At 45.6% G+C, this 27965-nt stretch overlaps 2 protein-coding genes across 6 annotated transcripts; one reads left to right on the top strand and one right to left on the bottom strand.

Annotated features, from left to right (window-relative positions):
* Positions 1 to 1206: 1206 nt before the first annotated feature.
* lrch3 (leucine-rich repeats and calponin homology (CH) domain containing 3) lies at positions 1207 to 15694 on the bottom strand. 5 transcript variants are annotated; one of them, XM_037473955.2, is made up of 22 exons: positions 15144 to 15694; positions 11510 to 11654; positions 11072 to 11198; positions 10884 to 10989; positions 10665 to 10801; positions 10478 to 10587; positions 10216 to 10309; positions 10023 to 10128; positions 9754 to 9902; positions 9556 to 9608; positions 9427 to 9472; positions 9230 to 9346; positions 9089 to 9118; positions 8666 to 8719; positions 7233 to 7263; positions 7039 to 7152; positions 6798 to 6877; positions 5077 to 5214; positions 4878 to 4955; positions 4422 to 4481; positions 3339 to 3513; positions 1207 to 3252 (listed from the first exon to the last, which is right to left on the bottom strand). In XM_037473955.2, the coding sequence occupies exons 1-21, from the start codon at positions 15394 to 15396 to the stop codon at positions 3370 to 3372; spliced, it is 2172 nt and encodes a 723-aa protein (XP_037329852.2). In that variant the 5' UTR covers positions 15397 to 15694; the 3' UTR covers positions 1207 to 3252; positions 3339 to 3369. The 5 variants fall into 5 exon arrangements, with proteins under 5 accessions (XP_037329852.2, XP_037329842.2, XP_037329821.2 ...); XM_037473924.2 differs by having other exon boundaries at positions 1208 to 3252; positions 4463 to 4481; positions 15144 to 15504; XM_037473945.2 differs by having other exon boundaries at positions 1207 to 3513; positions 15144 to 15693.
* Positions 15695 to 18482: 2788 nt separating this feature from the next.
* abcf3 (ATP-binding cassette, sub-family F (GCN20), member 3) lies at positions 18483 to 27948 on the top strand. Its single transcript, XM_037474005.2, has 21 exons — positions 18483 to 18633; positions 19239 to 19386; positions 19482 to 19558; positions 19644 to 19699; positions 19788 to 19885; positions 20500 to 20622; positions 20879 to 21145; positions 22039 to 22119; positions 22223 to 22282; positions 22513 to 22569; positions 22689 to 22711; positions 22923 to 22978; positions 23076 to 23276; positions 25812 to 25888; positions 26026 to 26070; positions 26153 to 26285; positions 26595 to 26683; positions 26873 to 26964; positions 27053 to 27185; positions 27279 to 27366; positions 27509 to 27948. The coding sequence occupies exons 1-21, from the start codon at positions 18561 to 18563 to the stop codon at positions 27665 to 27667; spliced, it is 2136 nt and encodes a 711-aa protein (XP_037329902.2). The 5' UTR covers positions 18483 to 18560; the 3' UTR covers positions 27668 to 27948.
* Positions 27949 to 27965: the final 17 nt, after the last annotated feature.

Here is a 27965-nt window from a genome sequence, read left to right on the forward strand (position 1 = left end):
GTGAGGGAGGAAAAAGCAGCTTGATGCAGATATAAAATAAATGTAGCTCAAAACAAAGTTTCAAAGCTTTGTCATATAACTGCTTCCACACTGAGGATAAAAGTGATCATAATGAATAGTTGTGGTTGTATATGACAGCGATCCCCAACCTGTTTTTCCTCACAGGAATTTTAAATAACCGTAACTCAATTTAACTGATTTTTAAACGGTTTGGTTTGTTATAAAGCAGTACCGACTTTAGAAAATAACAATTGTATAAGTATGTTTGCAGTGTCATAACTACATCTGACGTTTATAACAAACCCAACAGTTTAAAAATCGGTTGAAAATTGAGCAAATCTAAAAAGTACCACCAACGAGCTCACTGTACCAAGATGGCCGCCATGTGCGGACGTTCTAGACTCTGCCGTAAGACATCTAGCCTTTGTATAGATCTGTGGACCGCATCCTCGCGAGGACGCATTCCTGGACCGCAGACATAATTTCGCCCTCCAGGGGCAATTCAAAGGATTCATCTGATCGGTCCTGTGTGGCCCAGCATATCCCATCATGCAGTGCGACCCAACGAGTATTTAGTTTATTCAGGACGGAGACAGGGTGAGATGATAATTCACTCTAATTCACTCCAATACAATTCACTCATGGTAGTATAAGTTACGAGGTCGGTAACCGTTTTTCAGAACGGCATCAAGGACATGGACCCTCCTCCTCAAGCAAATCACATGTAAGGAAGCACCTTCCACCTTTTGTAGGGTTTGACCCCATCCTGGATGGAGACTGGACCCCATCCATTCCTAGCATGCTACGTGAGCACCAGTGCTTTGAACTGGATGAGGCAGCCACTGGTAACCAGTGAAGAGAGGAGTGGAGGAGTGTGGGAGAACTTATGAAGGTTGAAGACCAGTGGAGCTGCTGCATTCTGGATGAGCTGCAGGTGGAATGGCGGAAAAAGGGTTCTCATTTGATTTGTTGAAGTTACTTTGCGTGCGCGGTCGATACATGTCCCTCTATTGTTGTAGCGACGCCTCTCTGAATATCGCCAGGTTCCCATCATGAGGAACATGTGCCAAGAGGGACAATCGTATGTAATTGGGAGAGAATCTGTTTTTTCAAAATAAATCATCCTTTCTGATTGGGGACCACTGGTATGAGGTACATGTGAATGAGTTTGTGCTGGTTGTGTGTCAATAAATCAACACCAAAACAATTTGTTCTATTGTTAAACTTTAATAATGATTACAAGTAAAAATAGACATTCAAAGTAAAAGATGATTCTCTATATACACACACACGTATATATGTGTATATATATGTACATACATACATATATATATATACACACACCTTCTACAACCCCCTAAGGATAAGCGGTACAGATGACTGACTGACTTAGGAGTATATTTGTACACAAATATTTAACAGTTTGTAGTAGTGTGGCTGTAGAACAATAAAAAAATGTCCCCCAATGCAACAGAACGATGGCCAGACGCTCGTCATCACCTGGTTGTCCTTCTCTAATCTAAACTGCTACTTCAGTCGCCATCTGATCTGAAGTATTTTTAATGTCAATAGAACTAAATCATCTTTTCTTAATAAATAATTACATAAATTTCAAGTGTGAAACTCTTGGAGGAAGACGCATGACTTGTATGTGTGTCAATTCTGACTCCTGTTTGCCAACATTTTTTAATACGTCCTGTTTAATGATTTTACGGGGGTGTAGAGTAAGACTTTTTAAATACAACGGTGAGACCTCCGCCAAACAAACGTCCTCCGAGTCAGAGTTCAGAAGCAGAAAGTTGTTTTTCTGTCCCATCACAACTCAAAGCTTTGAATAACAAACTCAATTCTGACGTTTGGATCAGACAGAGTAAACTGAGCCGAAGCTAATGTTAGCCACGGTAGCTTAACTCAAGTCTAATGTTGGAACTAAACAAATTACTTTATCTTTAGCTCCATAGTTCGCCAATGTTGGCACCGTCAGATATTTGGTAACTTTAGCGCTGAGCTAGGTTGGCTTTAGCTCCTGTCTACCGTTAGCTACATGGGAACCTGCTAGGCATGCCAGTTAACATTAGCACAGAGCTACCTTGGGTAAGCCATTAGTTGACTTTGCAGCTAGCTGTGTTAGCCTCAACTCCAAACCCACTAGGTTCATGTTTACTAACGTTAGCACTGAGCTGAATTAGCTTAAAGCTCATTACAACATTAACCAATGTTTATGTTAACAGTTAGCTGGGTTAACTTAACCTTGAAACATACTGGTTCATAATGTTAGCTTAAATGGGCGATAAGTAGTGTAAACCTGGGTTCACTATTGTTACCAACTCAAATCTAAACTAAAGTTATCCACGTTAGCATGAAGCTAAGCAGCTTTACATGCAAACCAAGTAGATTCATGTTCATTGTCTAGCGTTACAGCTATTTCGCGTTAAATCAATAATTAAAATGATTGTTTGCCAACTGAATGAATGTTTGTTGTGATAATGTTCGCAGTCATTAAACTTTAAACCATGTTTGGCTTAGCTGGAATCTTAAATCTCTCAACCAACATTAATAATGGCTACCGTTAGCGGAGAACATTAGTGTTATTTCAAGAAATGCTACATATTAGAAATTAGCAGCACCATATGTAAACCCACTTTCTCAAAAAGGAGCGTTTTCATTAGAGTAACATTAGCATTTAGCTACATTAAGTTGTTTTTAAAGTTTTATTTAGTGTCTAAATATCTTTGACATTGTTCGGCAGGTTTAGATCAATAAATAAAATATGAGATACTAAACAAGGAGAACCACGAAGTAAGCCAACGTTAGCGGAGTCATTGGTTATGAAATGTTGGTCATTAGAGTCATTTTATGATGAAGTTAAACTATTGTTAGGATTATATTTGTTCATACATTTATCTCTTCTCTCTGTACAAGGTTTTTGGTGTAAACAAATAAATCCTGTCCAAAAGAGGTCATTGCATAAAGAGAGCACGACATCAAAGGACTCCGGAGGTGCCTCTGACTTCACGCCTTAGAAAGCTGCTCCCCTGATGATGTCATGATTGTGGTTGTTGTGTAACGGTCCTGATGATGTCATGATTGTGGTTGTTGTGTAACGGTCCTGATGATGTCATGATTGTGGTGGTTGTGTAACGGTCCTGATGATGTCATGATTGTGGTTGTTGTGTAACGGTCCTGATGATGTCATGATTGTGGTGGTTGTGTAATCGTCCTGATGATGTCATCTTTGTGGTTGCAACAGTCCTGATAGAAGAACAGCGTGAGTAAGGAACACATCTTGTCTTCACTTAGTAAAAGTTTAACCGGTTTCTCTTTTAAAACACACTAACGGGAGGCACATTGAGCGCGTGCGGCAGGCGTCTACAAGGCAGCGGGGGGGCCGGGTGTCGTTGTTGTGGAGATGGGGTGTCGGGGCGGGGCCAGGTCCAGCAAGGTGCTCACAGTCCCAGCCACCTGCGGGAGCCCCCCCCCCTCCAGAATGTGAAGAGGTAGACACAGCTGAGTCTACGGAGACACCACAGAGGAAGAAACACGGCGGGGACCAAAAAAACACAACAGAGAGGGGGGGTCAACAGATGACAACTCAAACCAAGGAGCAAAACAACAGTAACCATGGCAACGGGAGAGGTGGGGGGGAAACGATATGAAACGATGGCACTCAGAAACATATACATTTGTCATCAGTGTTTTCACTACCATTATTAACAGGGGGCGGCGCCCCCCCCTCTCTGAAATGACTTCTCTCCCCCACCCGCCTGAAAAAATAGTTGTTTTGTTATTTTTCAACAGCAGTTCCACACTGACACACACTACTCCACTACTACACCCCCCCCCCCCCCAAGGCTGTAAACCTAGGGGAACTGAATATTATAGGTTAAAGGTTGAGATCAAGGATGCTTTCAACCAACCAGACTTTATGTTCCCTTATGGAGATCTTGATGGCCCATTAAGAGAATTTTCTGGAGGACATATGGATCCCGTCAGAACCTGGGATTCTCCAGGAGGAGCTTAAAGTGAGGAAGACTCTCCACAGCTTCTCAGTCTTCATGACTGCATTCTGTGTAGTGACCAGCAGGGGGCGACTCCTCTGCTCCCATAGACGTCTATGAGGAAATGACTCTACTTCTGTGTAGTGACCAGCAGGGGGCGACTCCTCTGCTCCCATAGACGTCTATGAGGAAATGACTCTACTTCTGTGTAGTGACCAGCAGGGGGCGACTCCTCTGCTCCCATAGACGTGCATCATATGACATGCTATCAAGTTGGTTCAAGGCTTATACGTGCAGCGCCAGGTGTAAGTAGACGGCGCACAACACCGACATAACGGACAGGTAGAAAAGGGCAAAGCCAGCCAGCTGGACCAGAGGGGAGGGGCTTGGGGGGAGCGGGGCCACAGAGAGCAACAGGCCTACCGTCCCATAAACGCTGGGGCCTTCCCCCGTCAGGACCTCACCTACTGAGCAGAGACAAGCCTGAGGGGGGGTGGGGGGGGGTCGAGGTGTGTTGGACAAAACGTTTGGACGAATGAAAGGAATAAAGTAAAAAAATGGAATCATGACGAACAGGGAAATGACAAAGAAATAGGAACGTTTGTTAGTCCAGTAGCAGCACAGGTGCAGGTGATGATGTCACACAGATTGCGGAGCAAGGCCACGCCCCACAAGTGGCTTCGTTCCAAGTAATTCATTTAGAAGGATCCGATTGAGGAGTTAAAGCTTGTGTGACTCAGCACCGGATCATGTCTCATCTAAGAACTAAACTTGTGATAAAGTTCCAGCCGATCAATAAAGTTTCAGCTGATTGGATAAAAAACAAGTATCACAGCTGAGATTTAATCTTATTGATTGTATGATGTGAGAGAGAGTTACCTGAGGAACACCAATTCTACGACACGCCTCCAGGAAGTTCTCTACATTTCGTCGACATTTGGCCATCGTGAGTTTGGGCTGTGGAGCAAAGGCGCATCACTGGGGTTACTATAGTGACCGACAGCATCACTGGGGTTACTATAGTGATAGCAGCATTATTATATACTATGATGATGATAATAACAATACTAATACTTACTACAGCGGGGGAGGGGACGTGGATGCTGGGGACGGACCGGGGTCTCACATGATTGGCCAGGTGACAGAGCACCACCCCATCTGTCAGAGCTGCTCCCAGGTCGCTAGGCAACGACACCTTTAGGCGAGCCTCGATATTCTGGAGGGACAAAGAGAAAGACAGAAGAGTATTTATCCAGCATGTTAGTGATTATCATACATTAGTACTACTTTGCATGTGGACAGCACTCTGCTGTGCTAAGCTAGTTGCTAGCCTACTTCCATCCCAACATCTAACGTTAACCTGTGCAGCACACACGTGTCTCAAAGTTGCTAGGCTGCGTCCTTAAGGATGCTAGGCTGCGTCCTTAAGGACGCATACGTCACTTCCGCTGCAACTCGTGTGTCCCGTCCCGCCGGCTCCTCCGAACATGGACGAGGGACGCAGCCCCCCAGGAGCCGATTTGGAGGACACATGGGATCTGTCCTCTGCGGCTCAGCATATCCCAGCATGCAGTGCGGGCCGAGGAGGATTTCATTCATTCAGGACGGAGGCAGGTGATTTAAATGTAACGATAAGTAATAGAATTCACTGGAATATCTACAGATATAAATGTTATAATATATAACATCACATCTTGGTTCATGAAATTACTTAAGTTGCATGACTGGTAACCGATGCAGTGTTTTTAAAGACATTAGAACATACTGCTCTTAGTTATAACGTTGCTGCCCCCCCATACAGCCCCTGACCCCCCCTCTGGGTCCATGTACTGTTCTTATGAACATCGATGTACACACATTTAGATCAAATACACAACGAGCAGCTCGTCTGCCCACATTAATAAATGTGTTTTCTGTTGTGGGTTTTATTGAAAACAATGATGGAATCTCCTCTGACTTAAGATCGCAATATTACTTTTAGCTCAAAGTAATTATAAATCAGTAAGTATTGTACATTAACTTATTTGATTTGATTTTAAAATAACCGTAGATCTCAGCCTGAAATATATGATGCTCCGGAGAAGTGTATCTTTAAATGAAATGAGAAGTTTATCTTCTTTATCTGTACATTAAAACGTTTTCGGGTTTTAAGGCTTTTATTGCTAAGCTCAGCCGGTTGCTAGGCAACGGGAGCAGCAGAGGTAATGCTGTCCCCCATAGGACAGACCGTCCCATGTCAGAGACCGTTGGGTTGAGACTATGCGGTCATTAGAGGAGCAGCTCGGGTCTCAAGGCTGCTGAAGGCTTCAAGGATGCAGACTAGAGGCTTGAGACACAGCTACAGCCTGCAGAGGACCACCACTGTGTCCCTGAAAGACAGTGACCCTAACCCACTAAATGTGGGACTTTGTTGGCACTTCAAACACAGCCGTTAAATGAGGCAAAGTGCACGAGGACAGCAGGAAGACTTCAACATGTTCCACCAGCTGGAATTCTGCCTCCAAGATGATCAAATGTGTGTCGCTTTGTGTTTAAATAACATTAACAACTGAACAACAGTATCTAAAATACACACGTACTAAAATGATTGCTCATTACTTTTAAGGTTGTCTTTAGAAGAAAAACAAACATTTATTAACAACAACATTCATTAATCGTCATTAATGAAATTCAAAATGTGCAATTAATTAGTTAATTTCTCTATCTATTGACAGCCCTAATTCATACACTACTTGTTAGGGCCTTATTGTGACATCATTGCTCTCTTATTGGCTCAGAGGAGCAGACGGAGCTACACACCTTCCTCAGCTGCTCCACCAGCTCAGCATCTTCTCCAACCAGAGGAGCAGCAGGAGCCTCCTGCATCTGAGCAGCATCACCTGAGGTAGAGGAGTTAGCAGGAGTCAGATGCTGAAGCTGAGCCTCCTCCATGGACTCAGATAAATATGAATTGATGCTCGATACACACATCAAGGTCTTCCTTATGGATGTCACAGCTAACTAACCACTCCCCCTTCCTAGCTGCACCTGAACGTCTCACCTTTCCTCTTCTCCTGTTTCTGTCCGAGGCGAAACAGGAAGCTCTCTGGTCTCAGAGCGGATGTCCGACAGGAGGCCACGCCCCCTGAGCTGGGATACGAAGGGGACTGATTGGCTGGAAGAAGAAAGGCCATGGATGAATAAATGGGAATCATTGGGTGAAATAGGACGAAGTGACTTGTGTGTCGTTGTTACCTGTTGGAGACAGAGCAGCTCTGTCCTCCCCCTGCAGACACACAACACAGTGTATTTAAGAGAGGACTCTGTTCATCTTCATCACTACGGCGTCATAGTGGATTCATCCGCCGCTGAAAATAGGCCCCGTGTCCTCGTTAGCTAAAGCTCCTCCTCACTAGGAACCAACGAGCCTCAGACAGGAAGTTGCACGGAATTGAGAGACGGACCGACTTGAGATTTAATAATGATTCATGAATATGTAGAAAAATGTTAGAGGCAATGTTTAAGATGGACATGCACATAGTCAGAGACAGACAGGCAGAGACAGACAGGCAGAGACAGACAGGCAGAGACAGACAGGCAGAGACAGGCAGGCAGAGACAGACAGGCAGAGACAGGCAGGCAGAGACAGACAGGCAGTATGCAGGTTGCAGTACCTGCAGCAAACAAGAGGCGGAGAACGAGAGACGATAGAGGGAAATGGAAGGCGGCAGCAGCAATGAAAGCTGGAGGTGTCCCCACGTTGACATCCACCAGGACAGAGATGTCTTCTAACGTATGCTCTCCTTATTTTATTTATTTATTTTCCATTTGGCTTTAGAAAGGAGTAAAGAGACAAACCTGTCTGTGTGAACAAAGCCATCTCGTTATAGTGTTTGTGTAAAAGTCTGTCTCAAACACCAGGAGACACTGAGACACAAGACGGGGACACGGACAGAGATAAAGCAGCAGGAGGAACAAACTAAAGTCAAAGTGAAGAGACAAACATGAACAAACACAAAAGAAGTAAATCAAAGTGGATCAGAGGGAGAATAAAACATGAAGGATTGACAGAAGAAAAAGAAGATTTAGTTTTTCAAATCACAGTTTACTCTAAAGGTCATTTACAAGAGCAGCTACTTGCTATTTTAACATCGAAAGGTTCTACATATAAAAATATAGACACAGACACACAGACTGGTGGACAGACACTCCGATAAGGAGACACACAGACACTCCGATAAGGAGACACACAGACACTCCGATAAGGAGACACACAGACACTCCGATAAGGAGACACACAGACACTCCGATAAGGAGACACACAGACACTCCGATAAGGAGACACACAGACTGGTGGACAGATAGACACTGGTGTACAGAAGGGGACACCGTGGTGACGAGTGATTGACAGGAGGGGAACACGCTGATCAAAATCACTCAGATTGATGTTGGGTCAGATCAGCACATATGATGTCATGATCAGTCTGCATGACCTCTGACCCTTTGTGACTTCTACTTCCTGTTTGTACTCGAGTACAAACAGGAAGTAGAAGTAGGACTACTTATGCTTTGTACCGTAGTCTATTTTACAGCCTTTGTGTTTTTCAAATGATTCGCATCAGTTTGTTCAGATTTGTTTCAATTCTTTTGTTATTAGTACATTTTGGGGGGTGTGGCCAAATTCTTACCACAAAGAGGGCGGAGTCATCTGTGTGGGTGGAGCGTCTGGAGGGGTAGACATTCTGAACACACATGGACAGACACATGAGGTGAGGGTGAAGGGCCGCGCTAAACATCAATTTAACAACCAATCGGATTGTGACGGATGAGAAAGGTGGTTTTCACACAAATTAAAGTTGATATTTTGTATCTTTTTGCATCGACATGGTGAGCTGCTGATGACGAGGGCTTTTTGTTGTCATGGCGGTGTGGTAACAGAAGATGTGCCATCATTTGAGATGTTATCACTGTTCATTGTTAGTCAGCAGTGTGTGAGCAGACACACAACACAGGAAACTACGTCCTTAGGCAAAAGAAGCTGAACATGAAGCACGAGCAGCTTCTTCTGATTCAATGCCATTATGTGTTGTGTCTGTTGTGTAGAGTCTCACCTCACAGTCTGGACTTTGAGGCGCTTTATTCTGAGAAACCAAAAGCAGAGAGAGTGAAGCTTGACGACATCCATGTCATGTCTCCTTCCAAAGAGCTACAACATCGCACTGACATGAGCAACAGGAGGGAGTGCAGCCTACCTCACAGGCTCTTTGCTGAGACCTGCTCTTGTGTCGCTCCTCGTCGTACCGCAGAGCAGCGTGCTGAGCCTCCCTCCTCATCCTCTCCACCCCCACTGGAGCAGCTCCCCCTTCTCTCTGAGGGGGGGCAGACAGACGTGAGCAGCTGGGATTTGTAGTTGATGGTCAGAAAAACATGAACCAATTTGAGGTGTTACCTGGCTCTGGGCACTAGGTGGCGCTGTGACACCATCAGCCACAGTCCTACAGGACAGAAAGACAGAGATGGAGGGACAGAGTTGGTTGACAGACAGCATGTGTCAGTAATTATTTCATAAACCACACACCTGTTGTGTCTCCTCCTGTCTTCGGTCCTCGAGTTGGTTTTCACAGGGGAACCCTGAACACAGACAGGAAGTCACACAGAGCTTTACAAAATAAAAGACATGCGGACATCATGTTTGTCCAGGAACAGATTTTATCTGTCTGCAGAACTCGACCTTTGGGAAGCTGCGTGACCTCTGGTCAGTGGGAGGAGCTCCTACCTCTCTGGTGATGCGTCTCTCGATGTAGGCCATGAACTGAGAGCTTAAGCTGACACTGTCTCTGCTGCTTCCTCCTCGACTCCTCCCCTCCTCCTCCTCTTCCTCCCCCACACAGCTGTCAATGAAGTCTATCTGTTCCGACTCCACATCTGGAGATGACCGAGAGATAACGATAACAGACAGGGACAGAATTCGTTAAAGAAACATCCAGTTTCTTTGAATAATGTCACTGACACAGATGCGCATCTTTTTTTATGTGAGGAACTTACGTGTGCCGTTAGCCTGCAGAGGTCCTCCTCCTCCTCCTCCTCTGTGTCTCTGGTCTCTGCTGATCTCGGCCACTCTGAGAGGCAGCTCTGAAAGCTCCTCTGTAGGCTGGACACAGACAGGAAGTGAGCTCACACACAGAAAGTAAGGAGAGGACAGGTGGAGAGTGTGTGTGTGTGTGTGTGTGTGTCTGACCTCGTTCCCTGACCACCTCTTGTCTCCGCTGTCGACACTGTTGAAGCCAGAGTCCAGAGCTCCGTAGGGCCGGCCGGGGTAAAGCTCATCAGCACTGAATCACACAGACACCACCACCACAGACCACACGACTTTTATTCTGAAGGTTACAGTCACTCGCAGACTGGGCTTTTATTGTTTTTTCTAGTCTTCTCAGATGGAAACGATTAATAAACATTCAGTTTACAACCGATCATAACAGAAAAGCAAGTAATGAACTTACCAGGAGCTGAAGGTCAAAGGGCGTCTGTCAAAGTCTGGTAGGTCAGGGGTCGTCTTACTGGCCTCCAGGTTCAAATACTTAAATATGTGCACCTTTCCTTTAATACAAATCTACAAACAGACAGAAGGAAAACCTCCTATTATGAAGGTCCTGGTTGTACTGGAATGATGTCACTTCCGGTACGTACCTGTGCAGGTGGGGTCTGCAGAGGGTTGTTGTCGAGGACGATGGTCTGTAGCTGCGTCAGCTGTCGGTAGCAGGCGGGGATGGAGGTCACTTTGTTACAGGAGAAGTCCAGACGAACCAGAGGGAGGTCTGCCAGCTCTAAACACAAGTACACAGGTACTTATATGACTGTGATACTAGTAAACACACACATATACCCATGTACTGTGTGTGTGTGTACCTGGAGGCAGCCGGACCAGGTGGTTCCTCCTGATGTTCAGGTCTCGCAGAGCCTCCAGCTGACCCACCTGACACGGTAGAGTCTGGATCTCGTTACAGCTGACGTCCTGCGGGAGGAGGTCCACACACGTATCAATAAGTGATCCAATCACAGATCAATGAGATCAATACTCACACGATCAAACCCACCAGCTCGGTCAGCTGTCTCAGCTGGCCAACTTCTTCTGGAAGAGAAACCAGCTTGTTGTTGCAGGCAATCAAAACCTTCAGAGGAAGACTGCAGACAACCACAGGGAGGACAGACAGCTGGTTCCGACTGGAGGACAGACACACGGGGACAGGGGTAAATATAAAGATTAACTGGCTTTATTATTGCTTAACAAATCCATACTGACCACCGACTACCAGTCTGCTCTTAATAAAAACCACAGCACGGACCGAAGGGTATAGGAGACATAATAATACTTCATCCCGAGGATGCCCAAATGTAAATCCAGACTTTCCTTTACAGGGTTTAAAAGGGTCTGTCCCTCAATACCAACTTCCTGTCTGATGATGAATGGTTCTCACAGATTGCTTGACCATATCCTTTAGCAATGTGTGTGTGTGTGTGTGTGTGTGTGTTACCTGAGGTTCAGGTAGGTGAGGGCCTGCAGGTTGAGCATACTGTCCGGTAGAGACCTCACACAATTCTGGTAAAGATTCAGACTCTCCAGAGACACGAATAGACAAACGTCCAGAGGAAGCTCAGAGAGACGGTTGCGAGACAAGTCTGGACACAAACAAACACACAACACATTATATTACACCACATGTAACAAACACTGAATGTTCAGTTTAGTCTCCATGGTTACACTTTCATAATTAGCCCCGCCCTAATGCATCCCCTGCTTTATGGTCTGTTTGACTCTAAATGGACCATCATCTACTATCTAGCCAACGCTATGCTTACGTTTTAGCCTAATGCTATGCTTACGTTTTAGCCAACGCTATGCTTACGTTTTAGCCAACGCTATGCTTACGTTTAGCCTAACGATATGCTTACGTTTAGCCTAATGCTATGCTTACGTTTTAGCCAACGCTATGCTTACGTTTTAGCCAACGCTATGCTTACGTTTAGCCTAACGATATGCTTACGTTTAGCCTAATGCTATGCTTACGTTTAGCCTAATGCTATGCTTACGTTTAGCCTAATGCTATGCTTACGTTTAGCCTAACGCTATGCTTACGTTTAGCCTAACGCTATGCTTACGTTTAGCCTAACGCTATGCTTACGTTTAGCCTAACGCTATGCTTACGTTTAGCCTAACGCTATGCTTACGTTTTAGCCAACGCTATGCTTACGTTTTAGCCAACGCTATGCTTACGTTTTAGCCAACGCTATGCTTACGTTTTAGCCAACGCTATGCTTACGTTTTAGCCAACGCTATGCTTACGTTTTAGCCAACGCTATGCTTACGTTTTAGCCAACGCTATGCTTACGTTTTAGCCAACGCTATGCTTACGTTTTAGCCAACGCTATGCTTACGTTTTAGCCAACGCTATGCTTACGTTTTAGCCAACGCTATGCTTACGTTTTAGCCAACGCTATGCTTACGTTTTAGCCAACGCTATGCTTACGTTTTAGCCAACGCTATGCTTACGTTTTAGCCAACGCTATGCTTACGTTTTAGCCAACGCTATGCTATGCTGGATAATGGGACATCTGATCGACTGGTTGAACCACGTAGGAGGAACAGGACCCTGGTCTCACTTTATGTTGCACGGTGTACTAGAAAGGTACCGCTGTACCATTTATGTTGAAAACAACACGTTTTGAATATTTTTAGTACCGGTACTTCATATATATAATTGTCAGGTCAGAAAGCACACAAAATTGTACCAAATAATACACACTAGATGAATTTTTCATTGTTATTTTTCAATAAAGGGGATTTCTCTTTATTTATGTACCATCTTTAATGTACCCATTTTTTCCACCTTAAACACACAGCTGTAAAATTATGTAATTCATACTTATGGAAATAACTATGTAATCATTCAGACACGGACAATAGGCCTACATAGCAGTGTATAATCAATGCTATGATTTTACCATCACCGTCACTTTCATTAATATCTTGCCGTGGGATAATACTAACATGAATGCCATTTGTTAAGTGTTCAAAAAGCTGGGCAGGAACAAGCTGGTGAAAAGGGGAATCTTGATCAGATCAATCAGATGTTTTATTTATTACTATAGATAAATATTCTAGTTTTGTATTTGTGGTATCGTAAGTATCGGGTATTGTTATATTTTGGCGTCTCACTGTGTTTGTGTAGGTTTTCCCTGAAGCCTTCGATTCCTTTGAATTAGGAACTAAGCTGTATTTTACTTTCTACCTTTTGAGTACATCAGCTTTGGCGTATTGTGAGATTATTGTGAGAGGGACTAACGAGCAGGGGGTGTGGTCAGCACAGCTGTAGCCAATCACCATCACCCTGGTGTAAGACAGGACTACCTGTCCTCTTATCTACAATGTCCTACACCTCGTCTCAGGGGGCCTCTGGAACTGCCAGTCAGCTTCTCACACGACAGACTCCATCTCAGGCTTCCTTGCTCTCCCTGAGACTTGGATCACACGGGACATGGCGTCCACCCTGCTGCTCTTTCTTCTCTTCCAGCCACTCACTGTAACCTGCAGGTGGGGGTGCTGTTACAGGTTTACTCATCTCCCCAAATGGAGTTTTTCTCTCTGCCTGCTTCCACTCTTTACTCCAATGTCTTCTGGGTCCCACACGGTGACAGTAACTCAGCCGGCTAAATTACAGACTATAAGCCGCTACTTTTTTCCCCACGCTTAGAACCCTGCAGCTCATACAACGGTGCGGCTAATGTATAATTTTTTACGAGCGAGACAGAACGGTGCAGGTTACGGGCGACCAACCCGGCTGTCAGAGAAGGAAAGTCGTGCGCTCTGTAGTCTGGAATTTATGGTATATTTATCTATAATAGTAAATAGTAATAAAAAAACATGTTTGGTTCCAATTTTACCAGCTCTTTGAACCAATGGCATTAATAGTAGTATAAGTCTACAGCAAGGTATGAATGACAACTACTTGGTGCCATCGTAGCATCGATCACGGCTATTTAATGCAATCAAAGTATTTACACACTTCATGTGTGGCCTCTTTTATTCCAACAAGCCGGTCAGCAAGAGGTCGTGCACCTGGGGCCGTGTCCCAATCCCCTCACCCTGACCCCCCAGGGTCTGACATCACCAGGTCAGTGGTTGAGTGTGAGTTTTGAATGGCGTGAAGAAGAATTGACAGCACTGTTCATTAGTGTTCATTCTAAACTGATCAGAATGTAATCAGTCATATGAAATCTATCAATTAGTCTGTCTCGCTCTCCTGTATTTACTGGTGAGATGGAGGTCAGAGGTTCTTTAGAATTACATTTGTATTTTACACTATCTATTCAAAGTGTATTGAATTGTGATCCCTATAAGTGATTGATCTGTGTCAGTGTGATCATTACAAACAGACAGAGGGAGGGAGACAGGAAGACAGAGAGGGACACGGGCAGAGAGAGAGGCGGGAGAGAGACAGACAGTCCAAAAATAAGCGGCTTTGCTTGGCTTGTTTTGTGTCGTCGCGCCGCCCGTCAGCCTCGGGTGGGCGGGGTCGCTCTCCTTATCCAATCAGCCGTCACTCACATTAAACAAAAACAAAACGCCAGGTTTATGGTCACCTTTTCACGCTGACGGCAGAGACTCGGGGAGAGACTTTTACAGCTCGGAGACCCAAAAACGGAAGGTCCTTGTCGGCAACTTTTATTGGACAACCCGCTTCAGACGGCTAACTGCGGTTAGCATGCTAGCTGGCTACATCCGCCAGCATCAACAAACTTCACAGGTGTACTGAAACAGGTGGACCCCCGACATATTTCGCCTATCCTCCCGGGGTTCTCTCGCGTAATGAAGCCAAGGAAACCAATTACACGGGCAAAAATATAGTTTAAACATGATTAAACAAGGTTTTAAATTTAGCCCCGCTACACGTCACTAGCTAAATTAGCCCGGCGTTATGACTATCATAGTGACGGGTGGCCGTTTTACTCATGAAGTTACAGTGTGGCTCCTTTCGGCCCTGGAGTCCATTAAACTGTCACTGAGTTAATTAAACCACCTAACGTAACGATAACCCACCCGGTCCTCTCGGGCCAGTCCCCGCTCACCAGCCCCCTAACTCTGGCAAACATTCCCCGGGGCTCACTCACCGGCCCTGGTGGTGTCCGTCAGATCGTGGTGGACGGCGATGCGGGGAAACTCCTTCAGCTTCCGGCTGCTGAGGTTCAGGCTCCCGGTGGTTGAGGCTTCGTCCAGCGCTCGGTCCAGAGCCCGGTTCCAGGGCACCGGACCCGCCGTTCCGTTATGATCAATCCCGACTAAAATACTCCCGCTGCTGCCGCCTCCAACCGCGAAGTTGACTCCGACGTTGTCCAACGAGCCCAGCAACACCGAGGCCGCCATTACACACTCCGGCTAAGTAGCTCTCAGTGCTAACAGCTAGCTCCCACCCTAAACTTCAGAGGGGCGCATGCGCAGTAGGGCTAAACTGTTAAGGGACGCATGCGCAGTAGGGCTAAACTGTTAAGGGACGCATGCGCAGTAGGGCTAAACTGTTAAGGGACGCATGCGCAGTAGGGCTAAACTGTTAAGGGACGCATGCGCAGTAGGGCTAAACTGTTAAGGGACGCATGCGCAGTAGGGCTAAACTGTTAAGGGACGCATGCGCAGTAGGGCTAAACTGTTAAGGGACGCATGCGCGCAGGGCCCTCCGACTCGAACAGCTGCTTAAAGTCAGCAGTTTGTCTCGTTTCTTGGTTCTAAACCAATAAAGAGAATATTGGACCCCGCAGGCACGTGCACAGACATTTTGGGGGGCAGGTGCTCAAACCAAAATAAAAGGGCACCCATTTATAAAATTAAAGATAATATTAATACATAAATAAAAACACTATGAAGTTCTCAACTCATATATTTATTTTTGTTAACAAACGAATTCAATTTATCTAGTTGAATGAATAAATAAATAAATAACTGAACCAAAACAAGGCCATATTGTACTTAATCAATAAGGTACTCAAGGCGAGGAAGTACTTTATCGTTATTTACTGAGTTGAAGCATAAGCAGCGTTACACTAACAAAATACCATAATATATCTCACCAGACATTCATGTAGCTCAACTTAAGACTTTTCATTTCAATAATTAAATTAAAGAAAACTAGTGAACTAGTAAAACTGCTGTTAGATTATCTGTCTGCCTGCCTGTCTTTCTCATTCTCTCTCTTCATTAAACAGCTGGTCAAGGCCTTGAAATTACGGATTTTCGGGTTTCGAAACGTCAGACCAGCTGCAACGTAATGTTTTCAGCGGCGCTAATTTATCACCAAACAACGTCATTACCTGTTGGGCTGATGCTGCAGGCGCTCAGCAGGAGCACCAAGAGGAGAGGGGAGGGGGCGGGGCATGTGAGCATGTGACAAGAACTCAAATAAATGGCCCGTCAGATATCAAAACACATTTGGGAAGAATGAATGACAGAGAGAGTAATTCTTATTCTTCAATATTGATGAATGAAGAAAAAATTGTGCTGCACCAGAAGGGGCACTTTTCTCCTCCAGGGCAAAAGGGGGAGGTGCTTGAGCCCCACTAGAACCTGTGCAGGTGTCTCTGGCCCCGTGTTAGCTGGGATCGACTCCAGCCTCCCTGTGATAAGCCACTTAGAAGATGGCTAACATAAAATTCTATTATTGTACACTGCCGTTCAAAGGTTTGTGGTTATTTAGAAACGTCCTCATTTTTCAAATAAAAGTATTGTTGTTTTGTAAGATAAATGAATCAGAAATACACTATACATTGTTTATGTGGTAAATGACTATTCTAGGTGGAAACGATCCCTGCAGTGTTCTAATGGTACATTCATGCTGGTGAGGGAAGTTCTACAACTCGCCTTCCTTTGAGCTAGTTGACTATCTGGAGCATCACATTTGTGGCTTTGATTGAAAAAAGAGAACTTTCATTTGAAACTCAAGTTCTACTTCTTGTTCTTAGAAATGAAGGCTATTTCAAGCGAGAAATTGCGAAGAAACTGAAAATTTCCTCCAACGGTGTGAACTCCTCCCTTGAGAGGCTCGTAAAGTGTAGTGTGTCCATCCTGATGGACCTCCTGATGGACCTCCTCACGACCTTTGGCTGTTCATCTGTAGAAATGTCACCACACGCTTCCTGAAGCTCCTCCCACCAGTCGAACTGGCTTAATGGACACGTCATGCGTAGCGTACGGTCCAGCTGAGATGCAGTGACCTTGTGGCCTCTCCACCACAGACAGCACAGCGGCGGCCTGCGTCTTCCCTGGATCGCTCTTCATAGTTTGGAGGTGGGGGTCATTGTCCTGTTGGAGGAGGAAATTGGCTCCAATCAAGCGCTGTTCACAGGTTTCGGGATGGTGTTGCAAAATGGAGTGATAGCCTTCCTTATTTAAAATCCCTGTTACTTGTTACAAGGAGTCAGTTGTGGTGGTTTGGGCATCTAAGGATGCCCCCTGAACGGTCCGATGCAAGTAGAAGATCATTTGTAATGTTCACCTGTGCTGTTTCTGTGCTGTGATGCACTCAAAATCCTGACTGAAAAACCTCGAACAAAGCATTGTTTTGTAGAAAGTCACATAATTGATTTGTGACAGATTTCTCAAGGATCTTAGCGAGGAAGGGAAGATTAGAGATGGGTCTGTAGTTAGCCAACACCTCTGGAGCTAGGGTAGGTTTCTTCAGAAGAGGTTTAATTACAGCTACCTTGAAGGACTGTGGTACATGTCCTGTCAACAAAGACAGATTCATAATATCCAGTAAAGACGTGCAAATTAAAGGAAAGACTTCCTTAAGCAGCTTAGTTGGAATCGCATCCAGGAGACAAGTGGAAGAGTTGGATTTCAAAATTGTTGAAGGTTGATGGAAGAGAAACCATTGAAGTAGGTATCAGGGCCCACGGCTGCATCCAAGGACCCTACATCTGAGGACGGGTCGGCTCTGGTTGGAGGCAGGAGACCATCAATTTTCTCTTTGATAGTCAGAATTGTATTATTAAAGAAGTTAATATTCAGTCTTTGTACTGTAATACACGTACTGTAGTATTGTAATACAGTATTAGTCACGATAAATAGAGTACAATTATACGCTCTATGTACCTATACAAATAATGTATAAACAATACTACTTTGTGTTCCAGAAGACACTTTAGTCTTTAACGTAACAGGATCTTATTTCGTTCATATGTGGAAACTGATTCAGATGAATGAATGAAGAAATGAAAGCGCACTGTGTCATTGGCTGGCTGCTGTCAGGGGGAGGAGCCTGTGAAAGAAGAACACCTGCTCCTGACCAGGTGAGGTTCACAGGCTCCGTTACCATAGCGACCCTGAGCTTTAGTTACCTCCCTTTCTGAAACATCTCAAGGTGAACAAACTCTGAGTTTACACTAAACACGCTTCTTCAAACGGACAGCAGATTTCGAATCATTTCGTATCACCTCACATCATTGCAACTGACACCACAACTCCATTTCCCAGAATGCCCGGCGCTGTCGCATATTGACGCATGCGCGTCCGCGACAGTCTGTCCAGGGCCGGGTATCATGGCGACGTACGTGGACATCCTGAAGAGCGAGTTTCCAGAGATAGACACGGAGGTTTTCAACTACATCACCGGTGAGTACCGGGTGACAGGGCTGCTGTTTGCGGGGACGGAGCCGTGGTGTGTCGGTCCAGCGGAGCCGTTTACCAGCCTGTTATTCGGCTAGCCGCTAGCTCCCAGCTACAAAGCTAAAGAGCAAGCGTGGCTAATGCTAACCAGGACACCGGGTAGCATGGCCTGGCTCATTCCGGCTTCCTGGACCTGAAACCGGCCTAGTTTGAGTGGAGCGAACCCCCGAACACACACCGGGAGGATAGGTTTATATGCAAGTACAAGTAGTATTATCAGTAGTACTACACGGGGAAAGAACTGTTGTTTTATAGGAGGCAATACAGCCATATTATGGGAAAGAGTAACGTTACATGAGGATCATAGGACAAAACGCTGTACTACATGAATATAACAGCGGTATTATAGGAAGGAGTACTAGCATTAAGGATTGCGTCAGTATTTTTGTATTCAGCACAGCACTGTTTTAGAAAGTATTGCGACCGAATTGTAGGAAGAATTTCGGTAGTAATAAAATAAGTACTTTTAATATTGCACACTGGGTGAACACACCTGGACAGGTGTGGTAGGAGGTCTCAGCCGCTGTGAATGTGTCCTGTTTGTGTTTCAGGAGTGTTGGACAGCTGTGGAGGAGACTTCGAGGATGGGGACGAGGTGTACGAGGCCGTGGGAGGTGTCCTACAGGAAGTCTCTGCTGACAGTAAGAACGAAGACGACGTCAGAGAAATCTGTTTCCAGATGTTCAACACCCTAAAACTGTAAGTCAGGGAGAACGTTCCCACTGTCCTGTGTTGTCATGGAGATGACCACGCGCGTCGTTGGGAGTAACCCCCGTTGTGTGTTTGTTGAATAGTAACAACCATCATGGCACTCAGAGGCAGGTGTTGCTGGACGCTCCAGTTCAGCTCTCTCAGATATCTGCAGAAAACGGTGAGGAACGTATTCATAGACCTTCTTGGCTCATTTTAAACTTTTAACAATATTTAATGTAACTCATATTTGTGTTTGGGTTCAGTTTGTGCAGCAGAAGATGTTCAAGGAATCTGGATGATGAAACGTGGTCAGAACACAGTGAGTCCCCCTCACGACTAAGAGCCCCTGATTGGTGGATGTGGACATGTGACTTTGTCATTAAACGCATCATATCCTGTCTCTTTAGACGGTGGACGCCAAGAAACTGGAAAAGGCCGAGGCCAAGCTGAAGGCTAAACATGACCGCCGGAACGAGAAGGACTGCCTGAAGCCTGCTGCTCCACTGTGAGTACCTGAACGCACCTGAACTCACCTGAACTCACCTGAACGTACCTGAACGTACCTGAACTCACCTGAACGCGCCTGAACTCACCTGAACGTACCTGAACTCACCTGAACTCACCTGAACGCACCTGAACGCACCTGAACGCACCTGAACTCACCTGAACGTACCTGAACGTACCTGAACTCACCTGAACGTACCTGAACGTACCTGAACGTACCTGAACTCACCTGAACTCACCTGAACTCACCTGAACGTACCTGAACGTACCTGAACGTACCTGAACTCACCTGAACGCGCCTGAACTCACCTGAACGTACCTGAACTCACCTGAACTCACCTGAACGCACTTGAACGCACCTGAACTCACCTGAACGTACCTGAACGTACCTGAACTCACCTGAACGTACCTGAACGTACCTGAACGTACCTGAACTCACCTGAACTCACCTGAACTCACCTGAACGTACCTGAACGTACCTGAACGTACCTGAACGTACCTGAACGTACCTGAACTCACCTGAACTCACCTGAACGTACCTGAACGCGCCTGAACGCACCTGAACGTACCTGAACTCACCTGAACGTACCTGACCTGCTGTGTTGTCGCTCACAGAATGCTGGAGGAGGCGTCGGCCAGTCAGGCCAGCAGTAAGAAGGACAACCGAGTCGACCAATCAGGGAAGAACCGCAGCTACGACATCCGCATCGAGAACTTTGATGTTTCCTTTGGAGAAAGGTGAGTTTGTGACACCGTGCACGTGCGTGCACGTTTGTGGCGGCCATTTTACACGACTCGCAGTAACCCATCGTACTGGATTTAGACTCCTGGTTGGAGGACTTCCTTTAGATCAACGCTCCCCTTCTGACCCCTCAGGCCATAAGAGCGTTTTATACGTTTTGCGACCTTGAAACGAAACTCCTCCAACGGCTTCAGGGAAACGCCGAGCACCTTCCGCTGCGCCTTTAATGAACCCGATGACCATATCCCCCAGGTGTTTGCTTCAGGGGGCGGAGCTATCTCTGTCCACGGGCCGGCGCTACGGTCTGATTGGCCGTAACGGTCTGGGGAAGACGACGCTGCTGAAGATGCTGGCCAGTCGGAGCCTGCGGGTCCCCCCCCACATCTCCATCCTGCACGTGGAACAGGAAGTGGCGGGAGACGAGACGCCGGCGCTGCAGAGCGTCCTGATGAGCGACGTGCTGAGGGAAGGTCTGCTGAGCGAGGAGAAGACGCTCAATGCTCGCATCGCCAGCGGGACGTAAGAGACCTCGTTGTGTAGAAATGTTACCTCACACAATCTTTCTGTCTCATTGATCATTTATTCACCAAGATACACACATTAAGCCTGTCAATGGATTTAAACACAATCTCACATTTTGAAAGTCATTAATCGCAATTATAAGTTTGCTTTTCTTATCTTATGAATTAAGAGTAATCACTTCAGAAAGCATTTTAGACACAATCTCCACATGTGATCCTGTCCCGCATTTAGCATTTAGATGTTTCCACTCCAGTCTTTTAGGGACAAAATGGTTAAAAGCCAAATCCTTTCATGTAATGATTTCACATGTCATTTATATCAGATCACACAAACACTCAAACTTTAGAACCCATTGTGGTCTGTGAGTCAAAAACGTTGCCGCCTGCTATAGACTCTGATGGACAATCCAAGTACTGTAAGGAGTTTAATACGACTACAACTAGACTAAAGCAGAAGGATTAAAATGACTAAATGAGACTTAAACTAACAAGCATTTTCATCTCCAACACTAAATCAAAATAGCTGCCAAAATTAACACTGCAGTGGTGGTCCTCTGCAGGTATGTGTTGGCATGGACGTAGCCTAGCAGCTAGCTTAGCTTAGCTTAGCGTAAAGCGGTCCGTTTGCACTCGTCCCCCTTCTGTTGGACACGTGGAGGACTTCCTCTGTTCTTCTGTTTGTTTGACTTCTGATACAAAAAGCGTCTCCAGCGTCTCGCTCCGCATCCAACTGACTGCAGTCTGGGTTCAACGTGTGTTTATTGCATTAATCTCCTTCACAATAATCCCATATATTAACATGTTTTGACCGCCCTAATGTAAATATGTATTGAATAATTCGAGAGAAAAGCTTTGAGAATGTACTTTATTCATCAAGTTGGTTTGTTTCAGTGCTGATGGGCTGGAGAGCATCAGACTGACGGAGATCTACGCAAAGCTGGAGGAGATCGAGGCCGACAAAGCTCCAGCCCGGTAGCTATGCTATGCTATGCTATGCTATGCTATGCTATGCTATGCTATGAAATGCTATGCTATGCCAATGTGTTTCCAACTGACGTCTGTCTCATCCAATCAGAGCCTCCATCATCTTGGCCGGTCTCGGATTCTCCCCCAAAATGCAACAGCAGACAACCAAGTGAGTTCTCTCTCTACAGACAGCATGTAACGGTAATACTACTTTTAATACTGCAGTACAGACGTCTAATACAGGTACTACTACTGCAGTACAGACGTCTAATACAGGTACTACTACTGCAGTACAGACGTCTAATACAGGTACTACTACTGCAGTACAGGTACAACTTCTACTGTCTCTTTCCCTGCTCTATGGTGTGTTGCCATGGTAACGTGAGTGTCTGTCTGCAGGGAGTTTTCGGGAGGATGGAGGATGAGGCTGGCCTTGGCCAGAGCTCTGTTTGGGCGGTAAGTGTGTGTGTGTGTGTGTGTGTGTGTGTGTGTGTGTGTGTGTGTGTGTGTGTGTGTGTGTGTGTGTGTGTGTCTGCTCTAACTCACCATCTATTGTCTTTGTGCGTCCTCATCAGGCCGGACCTCCTGCTTCTGGATGGTGAGTCAGAGCCTCCTGTGACATTCACACTGTGGTCGGAGTACTGCTAATAGTAGGGATGGGAGTACTAGCAGACAGGTAGTGATGGTAGTAGAAGTACTAGGGTAGCAGGATCCCTTGTAGCGGTATGTGTTTTTTGTAAGTTTAATGAGTACAAATACAAATGGTAGCATTGTGGTTAGTGGTCCAATGTAGTGTGTGTGTGTTTCAGAGCCCACCAACATGTTGGATGTCAGAGCCATTCTGTGGTTGGAGAACTACCTGCAGGTCTGATCAGCTACTTTGATGTTAGCGTTCCTCATTGAAAGCAGTGGGAATGGTTAGCCACAAGCTAAAAGGGAATAAACGTCTCCTCCTCCACCAGACGTGGCAGTCCACCATCTTGGTCGTGTCCCACGACAGAAACTTCCTGAATGCCGTGGTAACGGACATAATCCACCTGCACTCCCAGAGACTGGACAGTTACCGTGGCGACTACGAAAACTTCATCAAGACCAAAGAAGACAGACTGAAGAACCAGCAGAGAGAGTACGAGGCCCAGCTGCAGTACAGACAGCATATACAGGTACTACTACTACTACTACTGCAGTACAGACAGCACATACAGGTACTACTACTACTACTACTGCAGTACAGACAGCATATACAGGTACTACTACTACTACTACTGCAGTACAGACAGCATATACAGGTACTACTACTACTACTACTGCAGTACACACAGCATATACAGGTACTACTACTACTGCAGTACAGACAGCATATACAGGTACTACTACTACTGCAGTACAGACAGCATATACAGGTACTACTACTACTGCAGTACAGACAGCATATACAGGTACTACTACTACTGCAGTACACACAGCATATACAGGTACTACTACTACTGCAGTACACACAGCATATACAGGTACTACTACTGCAGTACACACAGCATATACAGGTACTACTACTACTACTGCAGTACACACAGCATATACAGGTACTACTACTGCAGTACAGACAGCATATACAGGTACTACTACTGCAGTACAGACAGCATATACAGGTACTACTACTACTACTGCAGTACAGACAGCATATACAGGTACTACTACTACTACTACTACTACTACTGCAGTACAGACAGCATATACAGGTACTACTACTACTGCAGTACACACAGCATATACAGGTACTACTACTACTGCAGTACACACAGCATATACAGGTACTACTACTACTGCAGTACACACAGCATATACAGGTACTACTACTACTACTACTACTGCAGTACACACAGCATATACAGGTACTACTACTACTACTACTGCAGTACACACAGCATATACAGGTACTACTACTACTACTACTGCAGTACACACATCATATACAGGTACTACTACTACTACTGCAGTACAGACAGCATATACAGGTACTACTACTACTGCAGTACACACAGCATATACAGGTACTACTACTACTACTGCAGTACAGACAGCATATACAGGTACTACTACTACTACTGCAGTACACACAGCATATACAGGTACTACTACTACTGCAGTACACACAGCATATACAGGTACTACTACTACTGCAGTACACACAGCATATACAGGTACTACTACTACTACTACTACTGCAGTACACACAGCATATACAGGTACTACTACTACTACTACTGCAGTACACACAGCATATACAGGTACTACTACTACTACTACTGCAGTACACACAGCATATACAGGTACTACTACTACTACTGCAGTACAGACAGCATATACAGGTACTACTACTACTGCAGTACACACAGCATATACAGGTACTACTACTACTACTGCAGTACAGACAGCATATACAGGTACTACTACTACTACTGCAGTACACACAGCATATACAGGTACTACTACTACTACTACTGCAGTACACACAGCATATACAGGTACTACTACTACTACTACTGCAGTACACACAGCATATACAGGTACTACTACTACTACTACTGCAGTACACACAGCATATACAGGTACTACTACTACTACTACTGCAGTACACACAGCATATACAGGTACTACTACTACTACTACTACTGCAGTACAGACAGCATATACAGGTACTACTACTACTACTACTGCAGTACACACAGCATATACAGGTACTACTACTACTGCAGTACACACAGCATATACAGGTACTACTACTACTACTGCAGTACACACAGCATATACAGGTACTACTACTACTACTGCAGTACACACAGCATATACAGGTACTACTACTACTGCAGTACACACAGCATATACAGGTACTACTACTACTGCAGTACACACAGCATATACAGGTACTACTACTACTGCAGTACAGACAGCATATACAGGTACTACTACTGCAGTACAGACAGCATATACAGGTACTACTACTGCAGTACAGACAGCATATACAGGTACTACTACTGCAGTACAGACAGCATATACAGGTACTACTACTGCAGTACAGACAGCATATACAGGTACTACTACTACTACTGCAGTACAGACAGCATATACAGGTACTACTACTACTGCAGTACACACAGCATATACAGGTACTACTACTACTACTGCAGTACACACAGCATATACAGGTACTACTACTACTGCAGTACACACAGCATATACAGGTACTACTGCAGTACACACAGCATATACAGGTACTACTCCTACTACTACTACTGCAGTACACACAGCATATACAGGTACTACTACTACTACTACTGCAGTACACACAGCATATACAGGTACTACTGCAGTACACACAGCATATACAGGTACTACTGCAGTACACACAGCATATACAGGTACTACTGCAGTACACACAGCATATACAGGTACTACTGCAGTACACACAGCATATACAGGTACTACTACTACTACTGCAGTACAGACAGCATATACAGGTACTACTACTACTGCTGTACACACAGCATATACAGGTACTACTACTACTGCAGTACAGACAGCATATACAGGTACTACTACTACTACTGCAGTACAGACAGCATATACAGGTACTTCTACTACTGCAGTACACACAGCATATACAGGTACTACTACTACTACATGTGCTTGTGTTCCAGGTGTTTATTGACAGATTTCGGTACAACGCTAATAGAGCAGCTCAGGTCCAGAGCAAGCTGAAACTACTGGAGAGACTGTGAGTATACACACCTGGTACTTTCAGTGGGGGGGGGGGGGGCTGATATGATGGTTGGGGAAACACTGGACCTGGTACTGTGACCTAGTACTCGTACACACTGTAAATCCTACCTGAACACGTTGTTTCCTCTGCAGACCGGAGCTGAAGCCCCTTGAAAAAGAGACGGAGGTCACGTTAAGGTGAGCAGGTGAACTCTCAGTGAACCGGTCCAGGCCCGAGGGCCTCTGGTTCCGCTCCGTCACCATGTTTGTCTTCCCACAGGTTTCCAGATAACTTTGAGAAGTTGTCTCCTCCCATCCTGCAGCTGGATGAAGTGGAGTTCTACTACTCTCCGGACCGCCCGCTCTTCTCTGGCCTCAACGTGTCAGCTGACCTTGAGTCTCGCATCTGCATCGTATGTGTCACCCAATCTGTGACAGAGCAGCTGTGTCATGTGACACCCTTTGTAAAATCTCAGCAGGAGGCTCACTGCCTTTACTTCATGATCACTGACATATCTAGATTTCTGTGCTTCTCGCTCAGGTTTATTTGACTTTTTAGTCAAAGTATTGTCGGTAGTTTGTCATTTCACAAAACTCTGATCTGACAGAGGAGGGTTAGGGGTTAAAGGTTAGGGGTTAGGGGTTAGTCCAGATAACACAAAGGTGCAACATCATGATCACAATAACTGATCAAACCAATCAATAATGCATTTTACCGTCAGGTCGGTGAAAACGGCGCCGGTAAAACCACCGTCCTCAAGCTGCTGATGGGCGAGTTGACGCCGGTGGGCGGAGTCAGACAATCTCACAGGTAAGAGGACCGACGGACCAATCGTAGCACAGCATCTGTCTGTAGAGAGCCTTCATTACGATGCAGGGTTCTTCCTTTTTAATAATAACTAGTGAACCATTTCATCCTTTTCAGTTTCCTAAAAAGTGAGTAAAAGGTTCAACAAACAAACCTGTTGAATGTTGCTCTGGTGCTTCTGATCCCCTTCAGGAACCTGAAGATCGGATACTTCAGTCAGCATCACGTGGACCAACTGGACCTCAACGTCTGTTCTGTGGAGCTGCTGCTCAACCGGTTCCCTGGTAACCACGACAACCACACCAACACAACACTGAGGAGCAACCTCGGCTCTGCGGCGTTACGATTGGCCTGATTGTCTCTGTTCGGTAGGTCGGACGGAGGAGGAGTACCGCCACCAACTGGGAGGCTACGGCATCACCGGAGAGCTCTCCACCAGGCCGGTGGCCAGTCTGTCAGGAGGACAGAAGAGCCGCGTGGCCTTCGCGCAGATGACCATGCCATGGTAACAGGAAGCTCAGAGTCTAGCTGCTGGTGGTGCTGGTATTGATGCTGATGATGATGATGATGACTTTGTTGCCGCCTCTTTTTCCTTCAGTCCAAACTTCTACATCCTAGATGAGCCGACCAATCACCTGGACATGGAGACCATCGAGGCTCTGGCTAAAGCTCTCAACAAGTTCAGAGTAAGTGTGTGTGTGTGTGTGTGTGTGTGACCTCTGGTTCTCTTTAGTGAACCTTTGCTCTTGCAGGGAACCATTGCCTCTAGATATTAGGCTCACAGCTGTGTCCGGGGGCGTGTCTCACCCTGTGATGTCATATGTTCAGGGCGGAGTCGTGCTGGTGTCCCATGACGAGCGTCTGATCCGCTTGGTGTGTAAGGAGCTCTGGGTGTGTGAATACGGGAAAGTCGGCCGCATCGACGGCGGCTTCGACGAGTATCGAGACATCCTGCACGAGCAGTTCAGAAAGGAGGGTTACCTGTGAGGCCACGCCCACCGCCAACAGCAGCCAATGAGCTGTCAGAGCAGACCGGAGGACAGACTGTTTCACCTGCTCCTTCAGGTGATTTGCTGCCAGCTGATTGGTCGTTCCAGTTTACCCTGTGAGGTCACAGTGAACCCGGAGGAGGAGCCATCACCACACATTTGGAGTTTATTTAACAGTATATTGAGTTAAACCTGCTTTTTTTTTTTTTAAATCGATTTTAAAGGATCCAATTCTATTTCCATTCAGAGACTCAAACTTAATAAAACCATCTGATCATGTGTTGGCTTTCTTTTGT

Source organism: Pungitius pungitius, chromosome 3 (assembly GCF_949316345.1).
Source record: "Pungitius pungitius chromosome 3, fPunPun2.1, whole genome shotgun sequence".
Lineage (NCBI taxonomy): Eukaryota > Metazoa > Chordata > Actinopteri > Perciformes > Gasterosteidae > Pungitius > Pungitius pungitius.

Coding starts and splice junctions, on each gene's coding strand:
- lrch3 (XM_037473924.2), bottom strand. CDS start 15,396: ATGGCGGCCTCGGTGTTGCTGGGCTCGTTGGACAACGTCGGAGTCAAC. Junction 9,119..9,229: donor CTCAGCAAAGAGCCTGTGAG/GTAGGCTGCACT, acceptor TTGGTTTCTCAG/AATAAAGCGCCTCAAAGTCC. Junction 8,720..9,088: donor CTCAAAGTCCAGACTGTGAG/GTGAGACTCTAC, acceptor ATGTGTGTTCAG/AATGTCTACCCCTCCAGACG.
- abcf3 (XM_037474005.2), top strand. CDS start 18,561: ATGGCGACGTACGTGGACATCCTGAAGAGCGAGTTTCCAGAGATAGAC. Junction 22,570..22,688: donor GCCAGAGCTCTGTTTGGGCG/GTAAGTGTGTGT, acceptor CGTCCTCATCAG/GCCGGACCTCCTGCTTCTGG. Junction 26,684..26,872: donor GGAGTCAGACAATCTCACAG/GTAAGAGGACCG, acceptor GATCCCCTTCAG/GAACCTGAAGATCGGATACT.